At 46.1% G+C, this 19,462-nt stretch overlaps 1 protein-coding gene across 1 annotated transcript; it reads right to left on the reverse strand.

Annotated features, from left to right (window-relative positions):
- Nucleotides 1-878: 878 nt before the first annotated feature.
- Nucleotides 879-10,525, reverse strand: pwp2h (PWP2 small subunit processome component). The gene is given in 18 exon segments (XM_064970386.1): nt 879-1,650; nt 2,413-2,487; nt 2,643-2,793; nt 2,990-3,208; nt 4,396-4,562; nt 5,556-5,711; nt 5,835-6,015; nt 6,263-6,561; nt 7,353-7,501; nt 7,805-7,941; nt 8,063-8,133; nt 8,329-8,472; nt 8,679-8,902; nt 9,268-9,403; nt 9,589-9,732; nt 9,833-10,027; nt 10,184-10,296; nt 10,387-10,525. Coding segments are annotated over 18 exon segments (2,739 nt in total). The 5' UTR covers nt 10,405-10,525; the 3' UTR covers nt 879-1,490.
- Between the last annotated feature and the right edge of the window lie 8,937 nt (nt 10,526-19,462).

Consider the following 19,462-nt stretch of genomic DNA (forward strand, 5'->3'; position numbering starts at 1 on the left):
TTTGGTTGAACCCACTGCCTGGAGAGCAGAACTTGAATCTCGTGGCCCCAAGAAATGGTAATGCAGGGTTATTGTAAAGGACTAGTCTTTGGTTACTTTCAAGTTGCCATGTATATAGACAGACTGGTTAAGCATGTAGTTGCCCATATGCACTGATTTGGGGGTGGTTAGTGTTCCTCTCTTATGGAGGACTGGGGTAAGCTGATCCTAGATGCTCTGGGGCAACTTCACTTCTAAGTGAGAGTTTGTCCCATATGGTACACTGCTCTCTATGTAGAGTATAACCTTTGACTGGGACGCAGCCTGAGTAAGGGACCCATTGTATATTATTTAATGTACCAAAAAGAAATGTCTCTATGGCAACTGAATACTACTGTACATTTGGCCAATGGATGCCTTTGAATGCATTGTCCAGAGTAAGCAAAATAGATATGAAAGGTTTCAGGTTGGAAGACACCAGACTTTAAAGGCTGTATTCAATCCATATCTTGGAAGATCTGCATTACAGCTGGTTGAGATTTAAAGGCGATGTTTGGAGACTGTTCACGGTATACGATGACTCAATCGCTAATTGCCTTGACACGGACCTTCCGCGATACAGATTCTTGCTTCTGCCTAGTCTGACTACTGATTTGAGTCTTCATATTAAAAGGAAGTCAAATGGAGACCAGTAGTGTTCTTAAAGGAACTTTCAAGCCACTCGAGGGTCATTTGGTTTCTATTGTCACCGGGTATGATTATGCATCTAGCTGACCCCTGTACTGTGGACATGTATATTTCTCATGTGGTGTTTGAGATGAAAAACCAGTCGTCCAAATGTCAGCCTGTACAGACCTGCATTTCAGGGTTAGGAAAATGACAACTTCTAATACAGCTGATGATTTTGAATAAAAAGGAAATAAAATGGTTTATTTTAGTATCGCTTGTCACTCAGTCATTCTATAAGATGACAAATATAGAATTGATACTTGGTAACCAAAATAATATTGCGGTCCTGAACTGTACATTTTCCCGTCACTATTTAAATCACAGGAGCTGGTGGTGATCCAGGTAACTTAACGATTCAGTCATTTTTCAAACGGTTTACTACAACAACAACATGTTTACATCTACTTTGTATATAAACAGATTTTCACTAGCACAGGTTAATCCTTTGTGGTCTGCCACAGTCCTTCTCCTTTGGCCTATTGGTGGCCATCTTGATTTCCCAGAAGGCACTGGGAGAGGCCCTGTGTGATGAGGTCAGTGTCTCTTGGCTACAGTCCAATGTTCATCCTAGCATACTACAGTACTTGCCCAATACATTGCTGCAGTGGTATGCTAGCGTGGATATTGGAACAGAACCTTGTTGAAGCTGCATCACCTTACTCTTGAGTGGCTTCCTCTCCTTGTCTCCTTTCCTTTATCAGTTCTGCTTCATACCAGTCAATGGTTATTCAGGTCAGAGTGGATGAAGGGAAGTACACCACTCAAGAGGTTGTGGCTGCATCCTACATGAGCATGTCTGTCTCCTCCAGAGAGGCCTCGCTCATCACCTCAGAGTCCTCGCTCTCGTCCTTGTCACAGAGAGCGTCCCCCGCTGTCCTCTTCACACCCTTCTGCTTGGACAGGGCGACTGCGTAGCGGATGGTGTACATGTTCCAGTCACAACTGTACAGGACACAGAGACAAATGAACACGACCACATTCCACACTGTTGCAGGACACAAAGACAAACAACCACATTCCACACTGTTGCAGGACACAGAGACAAACGACCACATTCCACACTGTTGCAGGACACAGAGACAAACGACCACATTCCACACTGTTGCAGGACACAGACAAGACACATTACACACTGTTGCAGAGACAAATGATTCCACACTGTTGCAGGACACAGAGACATTCCACACTGTTGCAGGACACAGAGACAAACGACCACATTCCACACTGTTGCAGGACACAGAGACAAACGACCACATTCCACACTGTTGCAGGACACAGAGACAAATGAACACGACCACATTCCACACTGTTGCAGGACACAGAGACAAACAGTTGCAGGACACAGAGACAAATGAACACGACCACATTCCACACTGTTGCAGGACACAGAGACAACAGAGAGGACACAGAGACAAATGAACACGACCACATTCCACACTGTTGCAGGACACAGAGACAAATGAACACGACCACATTCCACACTGTTGCAGGACACAGAGACAAACGACCACATTCCACACTGTTGCAGGACACAGAGACAAATGAACACGACCACATTCCACACTGTTGCAGGACACAGAGACAAATGAACACGACCACATTCCACACTGTTACAGGACACACAAATCTGTACCGAGACAAAACATAACTTTGTGAGAAAAGAAAAAAGTTAAAATAAAAGATGTGTAATATATTTGCACTTACAGTTTTGAGAGATCCTCAAAGTGCTTTTGAATACTCTTCTGCAGTGACTGAATGGTGGGGAGAACAGCTCCAGACCTGATCACCACAAAACAGTGTTTAGCAGTCTGCCCTCTGCTGTGGCTTCACAATCCTTTAAATGACTCTACAAGATGAACATTTACTGAGAGGAGATGTTGATACGGAAGATAAGCCTGTTATTTCTATGTGTGTTGGTGGCCAGCAGGACCCACCTGGTTTTGAGTTTCTGTCCATGCTGCGTGAGGAGAGACTGGGACCAGCTCAGGTAGAACTGCAGGTGACCACATCGCTCCAGGGCTGATGCTATGAAACCTAACAGTTTCTCTACATAGACGTCAGGCAGAGAGCCGCACACCACGGCGACTAGAACACACACACACAGGACATGCTGATGGCGTGTGACTACTTCCATGATCATCTACTCGTCTGTGGTTACAAAAAACTAACTCTGACATCCTCCAAAACCCAACCTCTCATTTTTACAAACAAGTACAGATTGCAGCACACCAGAAATTAAAGTCACATAACATTATTAAATGAAATGCCCATGAGCACTCACTCTGGTGGTGTGGCACGGCCTCCAGGACTTCTTGTGTGAGGGTGGTCTCGTTGAGGCGGAACGCCAGCACGATGGCTGCCGCCCACTTGGCCTGGTGCAGCTGTCGGCGGACGCTGGCGGGGGTCACGTCCAGGTCAAGGTCGTAGGGGTCAAATACCAACGACCCGTCCAGAGAGTAGGTTAGCAGACCCTCCGTGGAGGTAGCAGCCCAGCTACGACCTGAGAGAAGAGAGGTGGAGGGGAAAGAGAAGAAGAGAGAGAGAGGTGGAGGGGAAAGAGAAGAAGAGAGAGAGAGGTGGAGGGGAAAGAGAAGAAGAGAGAGAGAGGTGGAGGGGAAAGAGAAGAAGAGAGAGAGAGGTGGAGGGGAAAGAGAGAGAGAGGTGGAGGGGAAAGAGAAGAAGAGAGAGAGAGGTGGAGGGGAAAGAAGAAGAGAGAGAGAGGTGGAGGGGAAAGAAGAAGAGAGAGAGGTGGAGGGGAAAGAGAAGAAGAGAGAGAGAGGTGGAGGGGAAAGAGAAGAGAGAGAGAGAGGTGGAGGGGAAAGAGAATAAGAGAGAGAGAGGTGGAGGGGAAAGAAAGAAGAGAGAGGTGGGGGAAAGAAGAAGAGAGGTGGAGGGGAAAGAAAGAAGAGAGAGAGAGGTGGAGGGAAAGAGAGAAGAAGAGAGGGGAAGAAGAAGAGGGGGAAGAGAAGAGAGAGAGAGAGGGAGGGGAAAGAAGAAGAGAGAGGGGAGGGGAAAGAGAAGAGAGAGAGTGGAGGGGAAAGAGAAGAGAGAGAGGTGGAGGGGAAAGAGAAGAGAGAGAGGGTGGAGGGGAAAGAGAAGAAGAGAGAGGTGGAGGGGAAAGAGAAGAGAGAGAGGTGGAGGGGAAAGAGAAGAGAGAGGTGGAGGGGAAAGAGAAGAAGAGAGAGGTGGAGGGGAAAGAGAAGAAGAGAGAGGTGGAGGGGAAAGAGAAGAAGAGAGGTGGAGGGGAAAGAGAAGAGAGGAGAGAGGAGGGGGAAGAGAAGATATCCGGGGGAAGAGAAGATGAGAGGTGGAGGGGAAAGAGAAGAAGATCAGATGAGACAGGGTAAACCTGAACTAACCAGTAGGAGAGGAGGGGAAAGAGAAGACTCTGATTTCAGGGGAAATGAAAAGAAGAGATAGAGGTGGAGGGGAAAGAGAAGAAGAGATACAGGTGGAGGGGAAAGAGAAGAAGAGATAGAGACGGAGGGGAAAGAGAGAATAGAGGTGGAGGGGAAAGAGAAGAGAGAGTTGGAGGGGAAAGAGAAGAGAGAGATGGAGGGGAAAGAGAAGAGAGAGTTGGAGGGGAAAGAAGTGTTGACATTGGATATCCGTGGTACAGAACGATGCACCAGGTGGACTCTTCAGCAGAACCAGATCAGATGAGACACTTGTAAACCTGATACTAACCAGTAGGAGAGAAGCGGAGAGAGCTCACTCTGATTTCAGGCTTGAAATGGCGAGAGCTCATGTCTCCTTTCCTAACCCCTGGCAGACTGAGCTCTACCCCGTCCCCATCGCCCACCCCCTCATCCACCAGCGCCAGACTCCCAAACTCTGTCATTTTCCTCCGTGTCCTGAAGGAGATTAAAACATAGATTAATCTCTGACTGAAGGAGTATGTAAAACATGCTCTGTAGGTGTACTGTGTATATGCTCTGTAGGTGTACTGTAGGTGACTCTGTAGGTGTACTGTGTATATGCTCTGTATATACTCTGTACAGTGTACTGTGTATATGCTCTGTAGGTGTACTGTATATATGCTCTGTAGGTGTACTGTATATATGCTCTGTAGGTGTACTGTGTATATGCTCTGTAGGTGTAGGTGTACTGTATATATGCTCTGTAGGTGTACTGTATATATGCTCTGTAGGTGTACTGTATATATGCTCTGTAGGTGTACTGTGTATATGCTCTGTAGGTGTACTGTGTATATGCTCTGTAGGTGTACTGTATATATGCTCTGTAGGTGTACTGTATATATGCTCTGTAGGTGTACTGTATATATGCTCTGTAGGTGTACTGTATATATGCTCTGTAGGTGTACTGTATATATGCTCTGTAGGTGTACTGTGTATATGCTCTGTAGGTGTACTGTATATATGCTCTGTAGGTGTACTGTATATATGCTCTGTAGGTGTACTGTATATATGCTCTGCTCTAGGTGTACTGTATATATGCTCTGTATATGCTCTGTGTACTGTATATATGCTCTGTAGGTGTACTGTATATATGCTCTGTAGGTGTACTGCTATATATGCTCTGTGTACTGGTGTACTGTATATATGCTCTGTAGGTATACTGTGTATATGCTCTGTAGGTGTCTGTAGGTGTACTGTGTATATGCTCTGTAGGTGTACTGTATATATGCTCTGTAGGTGTACTGTATATATGCTCTGTAGGTATACTGTGTATATGCTCTGTAGGTGTACTGTATATATGCTCTGTAGGTGTACTGTATATATGCTCTGTAGGTGTACTGTATATATGCTCTGTAGGTGTACTGTATATATGCTCTGTAGGTGTACTGTATATGATCTGTGTAGGTGTACAGGTCAACCTGTGGTCACTATTGTACCTCCATGGCGTCCAGGGACAGGTTGCAGGAGATCTCAAACTTCTTCATGAGGATCTGTTCTCTGATGTTGTAGATGCAGACAAACTTGGACTGGCCTCCAGCCAGGATGGACTCCCCGTCTGCAGAGTAGCACAGCGATGTGAAGGACCTGGAATACACCGTATGGGTGGCCACACTTAATGCCCGAAGGGAAACTATGAGGTAATTGCTAAGACGCTGCCAGGGAAATTAACCAGAACCCTGTCAGAAACACACAGGTTATTCCACTCACTTGCCCTTGGCGGACTGTTTGGAGGTGATCTTCTCGGTCTCCTTGCGTCCCATCTTCAGGTCGTGGCGTCCGCTGACCGAGCCTGTCTGATTGGCTGACTGGGGGCTCCAGAAGGAGATCTCTCCGTCCAGCGTGGCCACGGCCAGCTCCTGACCATCCGGCCGGTACGACACCGCCAGGCCTGCACAACCAATCGGAGACAGAGACATTCCTTCAGTGTTTCCCCTACTACCATTACTTCTGCTGAATCCCAAATCGTCTCTCCACTCGGCCACACTACGACTAAGTGTCTGTCTGGAAACAACTAACAACTCTGGATTTAGGAAAATTACAAAGAAATGCTAATTTAGCAGGAAACTATCTCATTAACATGACTGTCAGTCAGAGAGCTGTGGAAGGGACTGAGGGGAGACTGAGGCGGGGCTTACCGTCAGAGGTGAGACGGAGCGTCTCTTTGGTCTGCCAGCTGTCCATCATGTCCCAGAGGCGGACCGTCTTGTCCCACGATGCACTGGCCAGGATGGACTGCACCGGGCTGAAACACAGACAGCTCACCGGGCCCTCGTGGCCCCCCAGGACCTCTAGCAGGCGTCCAGTTTGCATGGACCAGATGAAGACCTCGAAGGAGTCCTGGGCCCCAGCGCTCACCAGGTCCCCGCTCGGGTCCACCGCCAGAGACGAGAACTGGGCCGGCCGCGGAGACGTGAACGTCCGGAAGTTACGGTACCTGTGTAGATACAGGAGTTCCAGACAATCAACTACCAGTATGAACCACTCATTAACCAGAGAGCCGGTGTCTCTACCAAACCTTCCTAGTGGAGGTGATTGAAAGGGAAAACAGGTTTCTGGGAAGGTTTATATAATGTTGCATTGCTAGTTTGTTGTCGTTTTAATTGAAAGGGTGAGTATTGGGCATGTCTGTCTTAAACAGGTTTGTGGTGTGGTGTGTAGGTGTGGTGTGTAGGGATGGTGTGTAGGGATGGTGTGATGTGTAGGGATGGTGTGGTGTGTAGGTGTGGTGTGTAGGTGTGGTGTGTAGGAGTGGTGTGTAGGTGTGGTGTGTAGGCGTGGTGTGTAGGCGTGGTGTGTAGGCGTGGTGTGTAGGTGTGGTGTGTAGGCGTGGTGTGTAGGGGTGGTGTGTAGGGGTGGTGTGTAGGGGTGGTGTGTAGGTGTGGTGTGTAGGCATGGTGTGGTGTGTAGGAGTGGTATGTAGGTGTGGTGTGTAGGAGTGGTGTGTAGGTGTGGTGTGTAGGGGTGGTGTGTAGGTGTGGTGTGTAGGCGTGGCGTGGAGATGTGGTGTGTAGTGTAGGCGTGGTGTGTAGGCGTGGTGTGTAGGCGTGGCGTGGTGTGTAGGCGTGGTGTGTAGGTGTGGTGTGTGTGGTGTGGTGTGTAGGTGTGGTGTGTAGGCGTGGCATGGTGTGTAGGCGTGGCGTGGTGTGTAGGTGTGGCGTGGTGTGTAGGTGTGGCGTGGTGTGTAGGCGTGGTGTGAAGCGACCTTCACCAGGTGTCTTCTCTTACCTGTGCAGGTCGAAGGCTCGGACCGTTCCATCCAGGGAGGCGCTGACGATGACAAAGCCTCTGGAGGTGAAGGTGACGTTAGTGACAGAGCTGGTGTGTTCTGTGAACGTGACGAAGCACAAGCCGCTGGTCATGTTCCACACTTTCACCTGAAACACAGAAAACCATCAGCATTCACATGCCTGTTTGAAAACACAGGAGAATCCTGCTGTTACCTAACCATAGAATCATTTGGGGGGTGCTTATATTTGTTGTGTAATGAAATTGTGTTTCTTGCATATCTCAACTCCCCCTAAAGCTCCCGCAGGGAGTGGAGTCACGGCCAGGGTCACCATTTTCATGACCTTGGTATTCCAAAAATGTTGTATTATTCAGCCAACGTGGTTTGGCACAACAGAACAACTGAGATACAGCCGCTAACAGGCCATGGTGAAAAACGTAGAAGAACTCACTTTCCCATCATCCCCTCCTGTAGCGATGTACTGTCCGTCCGGGGAGTAAGCCAGGGCGGCCATGTTGTTGAAGTGTCCCTGCTGTTTGAACACGTAGGATTCACTCTGCCACTCCCACACCAGCAGCTGGCCCAGACCTGGACAACACACAAGGTAACATGTCACACGGGTAATTGATGATATTTTGTTCCTTTGTTAAACACTGCAAGTTTGGATGTGCTAGTTGGGTATGTTAATTGAGACACCATGAGACCATACCTGAGCAGCCAAAGCCTATCCAGTCGCCAGAGCTGTTCATTGACACTGTGGCGATCCTCTGGTCTGAGATACTGAGAGAACACATGAAAACATACAGGCTCAGTTATTGCTACTAGCCAATAATACAACAAAACCTAATGGTCCTTACAACTTATGATGAATGACACCCACGAGCAAGAACTGCAGACTTGGGGCCTGAATGAAACTGGTCATTGAGTGGTTCAACAGTCGAGGAGTTAAGTGTGTGTGCGTGTATGACCCCTGACCTTAGGGAGTGGATGAGGTTGAACTCGGGCAGTTCGTGGAGATGGAAGATCCCCGAGGCGAACCCAGTCACCAGGATGTGTGTGGGCTTGTGGAACGCTGCAGCTGTCAGGTTGTTGAAGTCACCCTCCTTGTTAAAGAAGTGTCTGATGGAGACCAACACAACAGGCAGCGTCCAATCAGAAACCAACCTCACATTGGTAACACTCAGTCGGCCCAAAACAGATGTAAGTATCATCCATGTTTATTTGTAAATGGCTTGGTAAGACTTGGTGAGACTCCTGGCCAGACAAGCCGTCGGCAGTCTGCTGCTGTACCACAGATACTTCAACATGTTTGTGAGATGACATACTTGCTCCTCTGTTTGTATCTGACGTTCTTGGTTCCCTCCTTCTCCTTGGGTCTTTCTCCTTTCCCTCTGATCACCTCTCCTCTGGGCTCTTCCTCCTCTCCTTCTCCTCTCTCCTCCTCCTCTCCTCTCTCCGCTGGTAGCCTGGTCTTTCTCAGAACCAGCCCGTCCAGCTCCGTATCACTCTCCCACACACACAGCGTCCCGTCCTGGCTCACTGTGTACAACTGGAACACACACATTTTCAGCAGGTCGTTATGGAAACATGTACACACACACACTTAAAGGGATACTTTGGGGTTTTGGCATGATAGCAGATACCCATACACTTCAAGTCATTGTGCTACCTCTAACGTCCTTCATACTGGACACAGAGACATAAACCTGGTATCCACCAGTTTGTCAGACTCTGGGGAAGTAGACAAAGGGCCTCGTCGACAACATCCCGAAGCATCCCTTTAACTCACATACGGTAAATGATGCACAAGCACACGCAGGTTCCAATCTGCAAACACACACAGGGCACAGAGAAACCCAGAACATGTTGGACACAGAGAAGGGCTGAGGGGGAAACCCGAGAGAGAACACTCACATCTAAACTGTCCTTCTCGAAGAAGCAGCCCACCATGATGTCCTTGTGTCCCCCCAGAGAGTAGTAGATGAGGTTGGACCAGCGCTCGGCTCCAAACACCCAGGTAGACATGTCTTTGCTGCCCACCACAAAGCACCTGCGAGGGGGAAACAGAGTTAAGGCAGGGGGTTTCTCTCTACTACTACAATTATATAAGGAAGCGTCACAAGACAAAACTGTATACTGGGGGATGCTAAACTCCAGTGGTCGGGGTAAGCAATGTTAGCTGGCTTTCCATTGCCAGGTGACATGAAACATGTTCTAGGTGGGCCAGTGACTTACTTGGAGTCGTCGGTCCAGTCGATGCAGGTGGTCTCATCGTAGGGTCCGTAGTAGCTCTTGTCCAAGACAAAGGCATTGAACTCCCGGTTCCTCCCGGGAGCGTGGTACATCAACGCTACATTCTCCTTGGTTACCACAAACTTCCTGAGGACCAGGAGAGAGTCACACCAACAGACATTAGGCTACATCAGCTGATGTAATGATGTAGCAATGCAGCGTGTGTCATGATGTGAGAGGGTCTGACCTGCCATCAGGAGAGAAGCGGATACTGGCCACAGGTTTGTGGAAGTGGAAGTGATGGAGAACAGCCCTTGTGATCAGGCTGATCAGCAACGCAGCTCCATCTTCATCCACCAGTATAGCCAGGTTCCCATCGGGGGAGAGGCCGACACAGGTGATGTTCTTGGCAGTGGACACTGGCAGTGTCTCTGACTTGTTGCTGTTAGAAAGATAACGTGATCAGTTAGTCTGTTCTCCAAATGCAATAAGTTAAAAATGTATTTTAATCAACACAGTCTTGTAAAGGAATCTAGCTAGCTATAGCATGTAGCTCGTTAGCAGATAAAAGGAATCCTATAATCAGAAGCCATCTTACTTTTTTAGATCAAAGACGGAGATGCGGTTTCCCACCGGACTTATCACAGAGTTGCCATCCTTGGAGAAACTCAGATTCCCACGACGATACACAGCTCCCAACAAATTGGAAAACTGGAGGCAGACATTAGAAAGATTAGCTAGCTAACTAACTAAGCACTAAAGCTAGCAAGCATATACAGACTACTAAGTGGTATCACTTACCCTGTAAGCAAACTTCATGTTGGTAGTTGTTCTCTATATTTGTTATTATTTAAATTATCATAAACATCACAGAAAGAGTACATTCATTTATTTCAAGCGTGCCACACATGTGTCGGCATGTTGACAGTAGTCATTTCCGTGTATAAAAACGGCAATTTACGAGTTGTTAGGGAAATCTACAGAGCCCTCTAGCGTCGAGGAGGGTAAATGCACGTGAAAGTGAAAAGTGACCATACAAAACTCCTCATGGCGACTTTAATAAACTGGTATGTTACACAATTTAAATAGCCTCCTATATTGCCATATATATCCGTGTGAACCCCATAACCCTGAGTCAGGGTAGCCTAGTGGTTAGAGCGTTGGACTAGTAACCGCAAGGTTGCAAGTTCAAACCCCTGAGCTGACAAGGTACAAATCTGTTGTTCTGCCCCTGAACAAGGCAGTTAACCGTCATTGAACATAAGAATTTGTTCTTAACTGACTTGCCTAGTTAAATAAAGGTTAAATAAAAGTAAGCGTAGCTTTACATTGTGCAGACAGATAAACTTGTAAAGAATGTTAATCCAATTACAAAGTAGGTTAGATGGTGTTTACTCTTGACAGATTAACATATTAGGAACAAACACTAAACAATCAGCTCCCCGCAGACAAAGTGCACATTATTTACCTACAGGATTGTTCTAGATCATTGATCATAAGATGTAATTGTGCACCAGAACTGAATGCAGTCTGCTGCATACACCAATCCTGTCTGTCCCAATAATTAATTCACAATAGATAGTCCCCAAATATCAGACAACAGACAGAGGGACGGAGGACAGAGACAGAGAGCGAGACGGAGAGAGAGTCAAAGAGAGACAGAGAGGGGGGGGGGCTACAGAACTGTTTGAGAAGAACAGTTTTCAAAAGAAGGATGGCATTCTGGTGGAATATTTTCCCGGAAGGAATGGAGCTGGAAGTATTCTCTCATGTCATGCAGATCATTGATCGTATTGGGGATATCTTGTCATCAGAGCCCACCATAGAGCCCGAGCTTGAGGGAGATGATGACGAGGATGATGAAGAAGAAACAGATTATAGCTCTGATGACAGTGAGGAAGACATGAGTGCAGCTAACACAGTAAAGGATGGTGAGGTGGTACAGGGAACATCATCATAATCACAACCACATACCGTAGGTCGCTGTTCTCTAAAGTGGGAATTAGTGTGGTCACAGTGACAATCAATGATGACCCTTGTAATGGGGCCACCATGGCTGCTGCCAGCGATTCCATGGTACAAGAGAGAGGGACAGCAGGAACTACAGCCAAAAATCACAGCGGGATGTTTTAGTCACATCACTGGACAATGGTGAACAGAGAGAGAGAGAGAGAGAGACAGAGAGAGAGACAGAGAGACAGAGAGAGAGAGAGAGCAGAGTGTTAGCAGCGGGACAGCCTGTGATGCAGAAGAGCCCCTAACAGAGCCCCAGTCACAGACGCTGCCCCCTAGGACTGGGACAGAACTGCTACAGCTAGAGCTGCTCTGGTCCCCCCAGAGACCTCCAGAGCAACAGAGACAAACTTCTCATCTAGAACCAAAGCCTGGACCAAGCACACAGTGTGACCCAGAGACAGATCTTCACATAGAGCAAGGTGGGAAGCTCCTACAAGGTATTTCAGTATGGTTGATGAGAACAGTTAGTCAGGGATGTGGTATGATTTTTGTATCTTGACATTATTGAATTGTGGAGAAGATGTACTCAGATAAACACACAACAAGGAGATATTTTGATGCACTTGGACACATACATGCACCTATCTTATTTATGTCTAGTTATGTGTATTGTAGATGGATGGAAAAAATACAATAAAATAGTAATTTATTATCACATGCTCTAGGAACTATGTGTTGTGGTGTGCGAGTGCAGTCGAGATGTATGTGAAGCAGCGTATTTTCTGCAGGCTCATTGCACACCAACAACTGTAGTGCAACACAAATTAGGGCATCAGGCCGAGCTGGAAGTTTGTGATTAATTAGAATAACAATTAAAGTTCCACAGAGTTGCTCTTCTAATGCAATGCCATGTTACCAACCATTGATTGTCCAAAGTGGGCACCAGTGTATCAACAAGCCTCTTTTTTATTGGACAAAAAGCCTTTGTGTCTCATCAAGAGAGCTATAATTATGGAGGATTGTTGGCAGAACAACAACTTGATAAACAATTGAAATGTTTGGTCTCTTTTCACAAGCACCAGTTTCTGCATAACTAGAACAGGAAGTAACATCTTCAATGGAGAGGACGCCACAGGAGACAAAGCTGGAGACTGGGGTGTCCACTGGTCAACCTGCAAAAGGGGCAGGACCTAACACATTCACCAAGCCAAGAGAGAACCATGAGGAACCTGAGGATGAGTGTGAGGAGGAGGAAGAGGGGTCAAATGGAGGTGGGCTCCAGAGTGGTGGGCGGCAGTCCCCTGACGAGAAGCGTGGCAGCAAAAATGCTTCAAAGTACAGCACCGTATCCTACAGGAAGATACGAAAAGGGAACACCAAACAGAGGATTGATGAGTTTGAGTCCATGGTAAACACATAACCCCGATGTCACGTACGTGTTTATGAACTTTTTGCCCTGACATTGTGTCATAATAAATCTTTGGCACCTACTACCATACCTCGTTCTTGCCCATTCACACTCTGAATGGCACACACACACACAATCCATGTCTCAATTGTCTCAAGGCTTAAAAATCCTTCTTTAACCAGTCTCCTCCCTTTCATCTACACTGATTGAAGTGGATTTAACAAGTGACCTCAATAAGGGATCATCTTTCATCTGGATTCACCTGGTCAGTCGGTCATAAAAAGAGCACTCAGTGTACTTTTACATTTACGGACAGAAGGTGGCGCTTGAGATCTAGATTCATTGAGGACCAAAGAGCAGGCTGTGTGTGTGTGTGTGTGTGTGTTTCTTCCCACATGGTCTCCCTGGTCAATATCTGTGTGTGAGACAGAGAGAGAGAGAGACAGACAGAGAGAGAGAGAAAGATGAGCCCATTTTCCAATGCAGTATTGTCAGACAGCAGCATAGTTGAGGCTAGACTGCAGTGCCACCTGCTACGTTAATTCTCCTAAGTTGCTGAGTAAGTTCTCCTAACCTGCTACGTTAATTCTCCTAACCTGCTACGTTAATTCTCCTAACCTGCTATGTTAATTCTCTTAACCTGCTACGTTAATTCTCCTAACCTGCTATGTTAATTCTCTTAACCTGCTACGTTAATTCTCTTAACCTGCTACGTTAATTCTCCAAACCTGCTATGTTAATTCTCTTAACCTGCTACGTTAATTCTCTTAACCTGCTATGTTAATTCTCCTAACCTGCTGAGTAAGTTCTCCTAACCTGCTACGTTAATTCTCCTAACCTGCTACGTTAATTCTCCTAACCTGCTATGTTAATTCTCTTAACCTGCTATGTTAATTCTCCTAACCTGCTGAGTAAGTTCTCCTAGCCTGCTACTAAAAGCCCCCCCCCCCCACAAAACATCTTCCTGCGGCCATGATAGTGCCGTTGGCATTGTAACATAGTGGTTGATTGAATTTCAAATTCAAACTACAATGTGGAGGAGTAGATGAAAGTGATTTGTGTGTGAAAGTGATCTAAATGTAGCTAATGTCACAGATTACGGCAGTTTGGAATGTGACATTTAAGCCTTCATTAATATTCATAGACTGTATTTCATTGTGCCCTTACTGCCTGTATTCACATACATATCTACAGAAACCAAAGGAGTAATCATGGGCCAATCATGCCCATTAAGGAAGGTAGTAAACATCAAAGGTCTGATGAGTTGTTTCCCTCCATTCTAATCTTGATTTAGCTGTTGTGACCTGGTGAAGTATGACAGATTAGTTGACTTTGCTAATTTGTCTCTTGGAAGTTTGTTTCATGTTTGTGTTTTTTCTTATGCTGCACGGTGTCGCAAAATGTATTTGATGACATTTTCCAAAGCTAACTTTGTATTCACCTTAGCATATTGTCAACAATAGAGCACTTTCTTGTCTCTTCTTGGGCAGTGGTAGTGCATGTGTTTTATTGAATCCTCTTGGCTGAGACTGGAGAAGGAGAATGCAATGCACATCGTCCGGTTTCATTTGGTTTTGAATAGATGGGAAACAGCTTTATTCAAATTTGACTTTTCGTAGAAGGTTAGGAGAATGTACTCAGCCGGTAAGGAGAATTAACGCAATCGGTTATAAGAATTAGGTTAAGGTTAGGAAAACAGTTAGGGTGAGCTAAAATGGCCCCAAAAAATCAACTTTTGATGTTAGCCATGACTGTTTCATTTGACAAAAGCTGGAGCCCTTCTAGCCATGACTGTTTCATTTGACAAAAGCTGGAGCCCTTCTAGCCATGACTGTTTCATTTGACTAGAGGCAAATGTCAGATAATATGGCTGCAGGTTACCTGTTCATTCCATGATGAGCTCCGTTGGGCTTCTTTCCTGATGTTGCTGGGGGTCACAGGAGGTACCAGGTCACATTCAGCACTCTGGTGTTCTGTGGCCACGCTTGACCTTTAGAGCAGTTGTGCAGGACAACATTCATCCAATGCATAAATAATAATATTCTTTATATGCTACAAAACTATTATTCTTAACATTGGACAACAGTATGGATACACGACTCTGACACAGAGGACCATCTGCTGCTATACATGTCACCAATTCCCACTAAAAGCAAAGTCCTACATTACACACACCTGTTGTGATTTGGTGCTCAATGAGATACAGGTGAAATAAAGGACTTTATCTCATCTGTGGACCTATGTTCAGCTAGCCATAGAGACAGGGATAGTTAGTGACACTTCTGTGTCATAGTGTTCACACCACTATCATTAGCCAAGCAGGGGGAGCAATATGTGAGGGTCTAATTAGCTTTCTGTAGCAGTAGGGTGGCTAACAGGATTGGTTCTTCTCATACCAGTCTTTCTTTCTTTCCTTTGTTCTTTTGTTTGTTCTCTTTCTGTCTTTCTGTCTTTCTTTCTTTCTGTCTTTCTGTCCTTCTTGTAGAAGAAGAAGAGTAGGAAGCTGAAATACCACTGTTTACCCTGGGCTTTTGATTCTCACATGCACTGAACAATGTTCATCGTCTCTCCTGAGGGAATTTCAGTTCTTATTTTAAGTTTTATTATACTTCCTGGAAGTTTCTTCAACGTGTCATAATTAAATAGTCACTACATTACCTAATAATAACAACACAAACTGTGTTGATTTGAATTCAAAATCAAGACCACCTTTCGCCATGCAGCACGCTGTTCCAGTTCCTGCTGTTGCTGGCGAATTCCACTTAACGAGCTCTTCATCCAACATATAAAACAGCATGCCCTCTGGTGACATTTCCCTAAGACATTAAACCATGATACGTGAGAACTGTTGGGGAAAGGGTGCTTTCAGTGCAAGACTATGTGCCCAGTCTTACAGTGGTTCTAGGACTTACAGGTCAGGACTCTTTTTAGATGTAATATGGAGATGAACAACAGCCTTACAAGATACCTTGCGCTATCACAGAATGTGTCCGTTTTAACAGCTTCCTGTTTTAGAGAGCTCTCTACATTGGTGGTCCGTGCTATCCGGAATCCTTTGGATGTCCCTACCCCATTGAAGTTGAAAGGTTGAAAGGTTAGTATAAGGGTAGGGGTTAAGGTTAGGGTATGGATGTCCCAAGGATCCCAAATAGCACTTACCCTACATTGGATCCATCAACTCTCAGAACGGTAGACCATAATATTTGCCCGACTTCGGGGCCACGCCATAAAGCACCTACATACAAAACTTTGTTTTGGTCGTTGTCTTGGTTTGTAGTCCAATCAGAAAGTAAGGCAGTGCACCCACCCACACACTGTATGAACGGTTGACAGTCTTGGCCCATTTCTTTCCTCAAGTAATTGTGTTTGAGATACAACAGTAAAAAGGACAGTAGTTTCACCATGACCATTGACACTGAACAATCTTCAAGATTAGAACAATACCATGAACTTTTAATATGAAGTCCTAGTCTGGGTACCAGTCTGTAACATTCCTCTCCTTCTACTCCGTGTCATGTGTCATTTGCCAAATGACACAGAGTAGGCTACAAGGACAAGTAGTTAAATGTAGCTGATAAGAGATTGGCAGCCAGGCTGATAGTCCTTCTTAATGGCCAAATTGCCAAACACCTGAAGGATATTTGTTGGTTTACACAGATGCCTAAGCTAAGACGGGAGGCAGCCTTCATTCTGTGTTTCCGTTAACTCCATGGTGACCACTGAAACAGACCTGTGTGGCAGTCAAAACGCTGTAGAATATTCATGACAGGCCTGGAAGGGGGAGATTAGTGAAACACCTAACCTGGTGACATAGGGACCAATGGTCTTCCTGTAACCCTGAGCCCCCCCCCCTTCCCAGGGCTCTGAGTAGTCTTGCAGAGAGGATGACTCAATAACCCAGGAATGCTAAGAACCTTCCATTGTGTGAAGAGAATAGATTATTGAGCTTCACCCCCAATTCCGTACATTCCGTCTCCTCCTCCCCAATGATGCAATAATACTGAGGTAATTTGGAAGGTGAGCCGGCAGGCATTTATCCCGGCCATCCACTCCCTGGCGATAAGAACCACATAGTGCTGCATATCAATGCTCAAGCAGGAAGCTCTTTCTCTGGCATTTGAAAGGACACCTGTCACTCAGTCTGTTCAGCGAAATAAGATGATTTTCTCTTTATTTTCCTATTTTCTATGTTATCAGCAGTAGAAACTAGAACAAAGCGGCCTCCCAGAACCTGGTTAGGTAAAAAGCTGAGGAATGCGGCTGGAGAAATGTAACCACTCTCAAATTCATAGACATCGCTGTGGATGTAAGGACGGACCGTCCAGGATATCAGAATGATAGTTTTAACCATGTTTTGAAGCTAAATAGTGTTTGTTTACATTTTCTTTGTTTACAAACATTGGAGTTCTGATGGGGTACGACAGTTGAACTACATTATTATGATATTTTTATTTTACCTTTATTTAGCGAGGCAAGTCAGTTCAGAACAAATTCTTATTTACAGCGACGGCCTACACCGGCCAAACCCGGACGATGCTGGGCCAATTGTGCGACGCCCTATGGGACTCCCAATACAGCCTGGATTCAAACCAGGGTGTCTGTAGTGACACCTCCAGCACTGAGATGCAGTGCCTTAGACCGCTGTGGCACTCGGGAGCCCAACTAAGCTCACGAGGCATTTATAAGTTATATATCTTCAAGAATCAAATGGGTACATATCATTAATTTACAAGTCCAAAAATGGACATAGCAACTGGTTTATAACAATGTACAGTGGAATGTTGAAAAATGTTGCTTTGTTATCAAATGAGCCTGTATGGATGGTATTTAGCATCATACAGAGATCTCCCTCCTACTGACGTGGATGTTCCATACAGTGTGTTGTAGGGACATACTCTGCCAGCAAACACTGCAACTCATTCCATCTCTACAGTGAGACACAAGCTTCACTTGTCCACTGAGGTCCTGCCCTGTCCAACTGGCCAGCGTCATCCCAGGATTGCTGTCTCCCTCAGAGCACTTGTGTGTGGAAACACCAGGGAATGAATTGCCTGCATGTCATCTCTCCCATCATTGTTCTCCCCTCGTAGAGAATCAGAGACTGTTGCCCTCTGGTTTAAGGAAGTCAACACTTCAACTACTTTCCTCACTCCCTTTTTCTCCCTCAAATATTTTCCGGTTTCTCTCCACCGCTCTCAACAATGTCCTCTTTGAGACCAGGCGCGGGGTTCACAAACTCATTCAAACCCATGACTGTTCCCCCTGTAACTACTGTAACACCAGACTGAGTGGGTTGCCTAAATGACAGTTATATATGAAGGGATGGCTCCAATACTGCCCTGGCGTCGTTCTGTTTCCTCCCACTCATTTAAAAAAATGAACTTAGCTGTCATGTTGTCTTTGACAGATTCTAGAACTCTGAGGCTGCAGCATTCAGTTCTCCTTTGGCCATCATGCAGCGTCCATCAGTGGTGCTGCCTCCATTATGCGTTAGCTGTTGCAGCAGCTAGCAAGGCAGTTTCTCCTGAAGCACTTTCAATAACCTCTCAGTGCTCTTCTGTACTACAATGTGTCTTAGAGCAACAGTGGTGACCTTGCTATGAATAGCTTCAATGTGGTGGTGGAGATCACGCCTTTGTCACATTGTGACGTCAGCAACTCTAAGACCCTTTGTGTACAGAAGAACGCCCACCTCAAAAATGTACTCCCACGGGGCATAGCTAACTAGTTGTACTTTGAACAAAGGTGGGCCAAGGGCAGAAGGCCTGGGTGATATGGAGAGCCGAAGGCCTGGGAGCTATGGAGAGCAGAAGGCCTGGGAGCTATGGAGAGCAGAAGGCCTGGGAGCTATGGAGAGCAGAAGGCCTGGGAGCTATGGAGAGCCATTTTGGCTCATAATAACATGAATGACAGCTAGCATTCACACTGAAGACCAAACCTCACAATGCTGGAGCCAAAATGGACAGCTCTTCTTTTTCAAGTGATGAAAACTGTTATACTCGTGAGATAAAACCTTCTTATAATGAACATTCCAGTTTTGACAAATTATTTGGATCAACCCTTCCATTAAGAGCCCATGGCAGGACAGGCAGTATGATTATGCCATATTGTCCTGCATCTGCAGCTGTCGTGGTTTGCTACAGAGAAGATGCAGAAAAGATATTGCACAGATGCAGAGAAGCCAATAAAGCAGCATTGTTGAATTCCCACAGCCATTCCTTAATGCCCTTTTCTCGTAGTGTGCAGTAGTCAGTCAGACACCACGGAGCTCACCACTCCGACACCACAGAGCACACCAACCAGTCAGACATCACGGAGCTCACCACTCCGACACCACAGAGCACACCAACCAGTCAGACATCACGGAGCTCACCACTCCGACACCACAGAGCACACCAACCAGTCAGACATCACGGAGCTCACCACTCCGACACCACAGAGCACACCAACCAGTCAGACATCACGGAGCTCACCACTCCGACATCACGGAGCTCACCACTCCGACACCACAGA

The sequence above is a fragment of the Oncorhynchus masou genome, chromosome 7 (assembly GCF_036934945.1).
Source record: "Oncorhynchus masou masou isolate Uvic2021 chromosome 7, UVic_Omas_1.1, whole genome shotgun sequence".
Taxonomy (NCBI): Eukaryota; Metazoa; Chordata; class Actinopteri; order Salmoniformes; family Salmonidae; genus Oncorhynchus; species Oncorhynchus masou.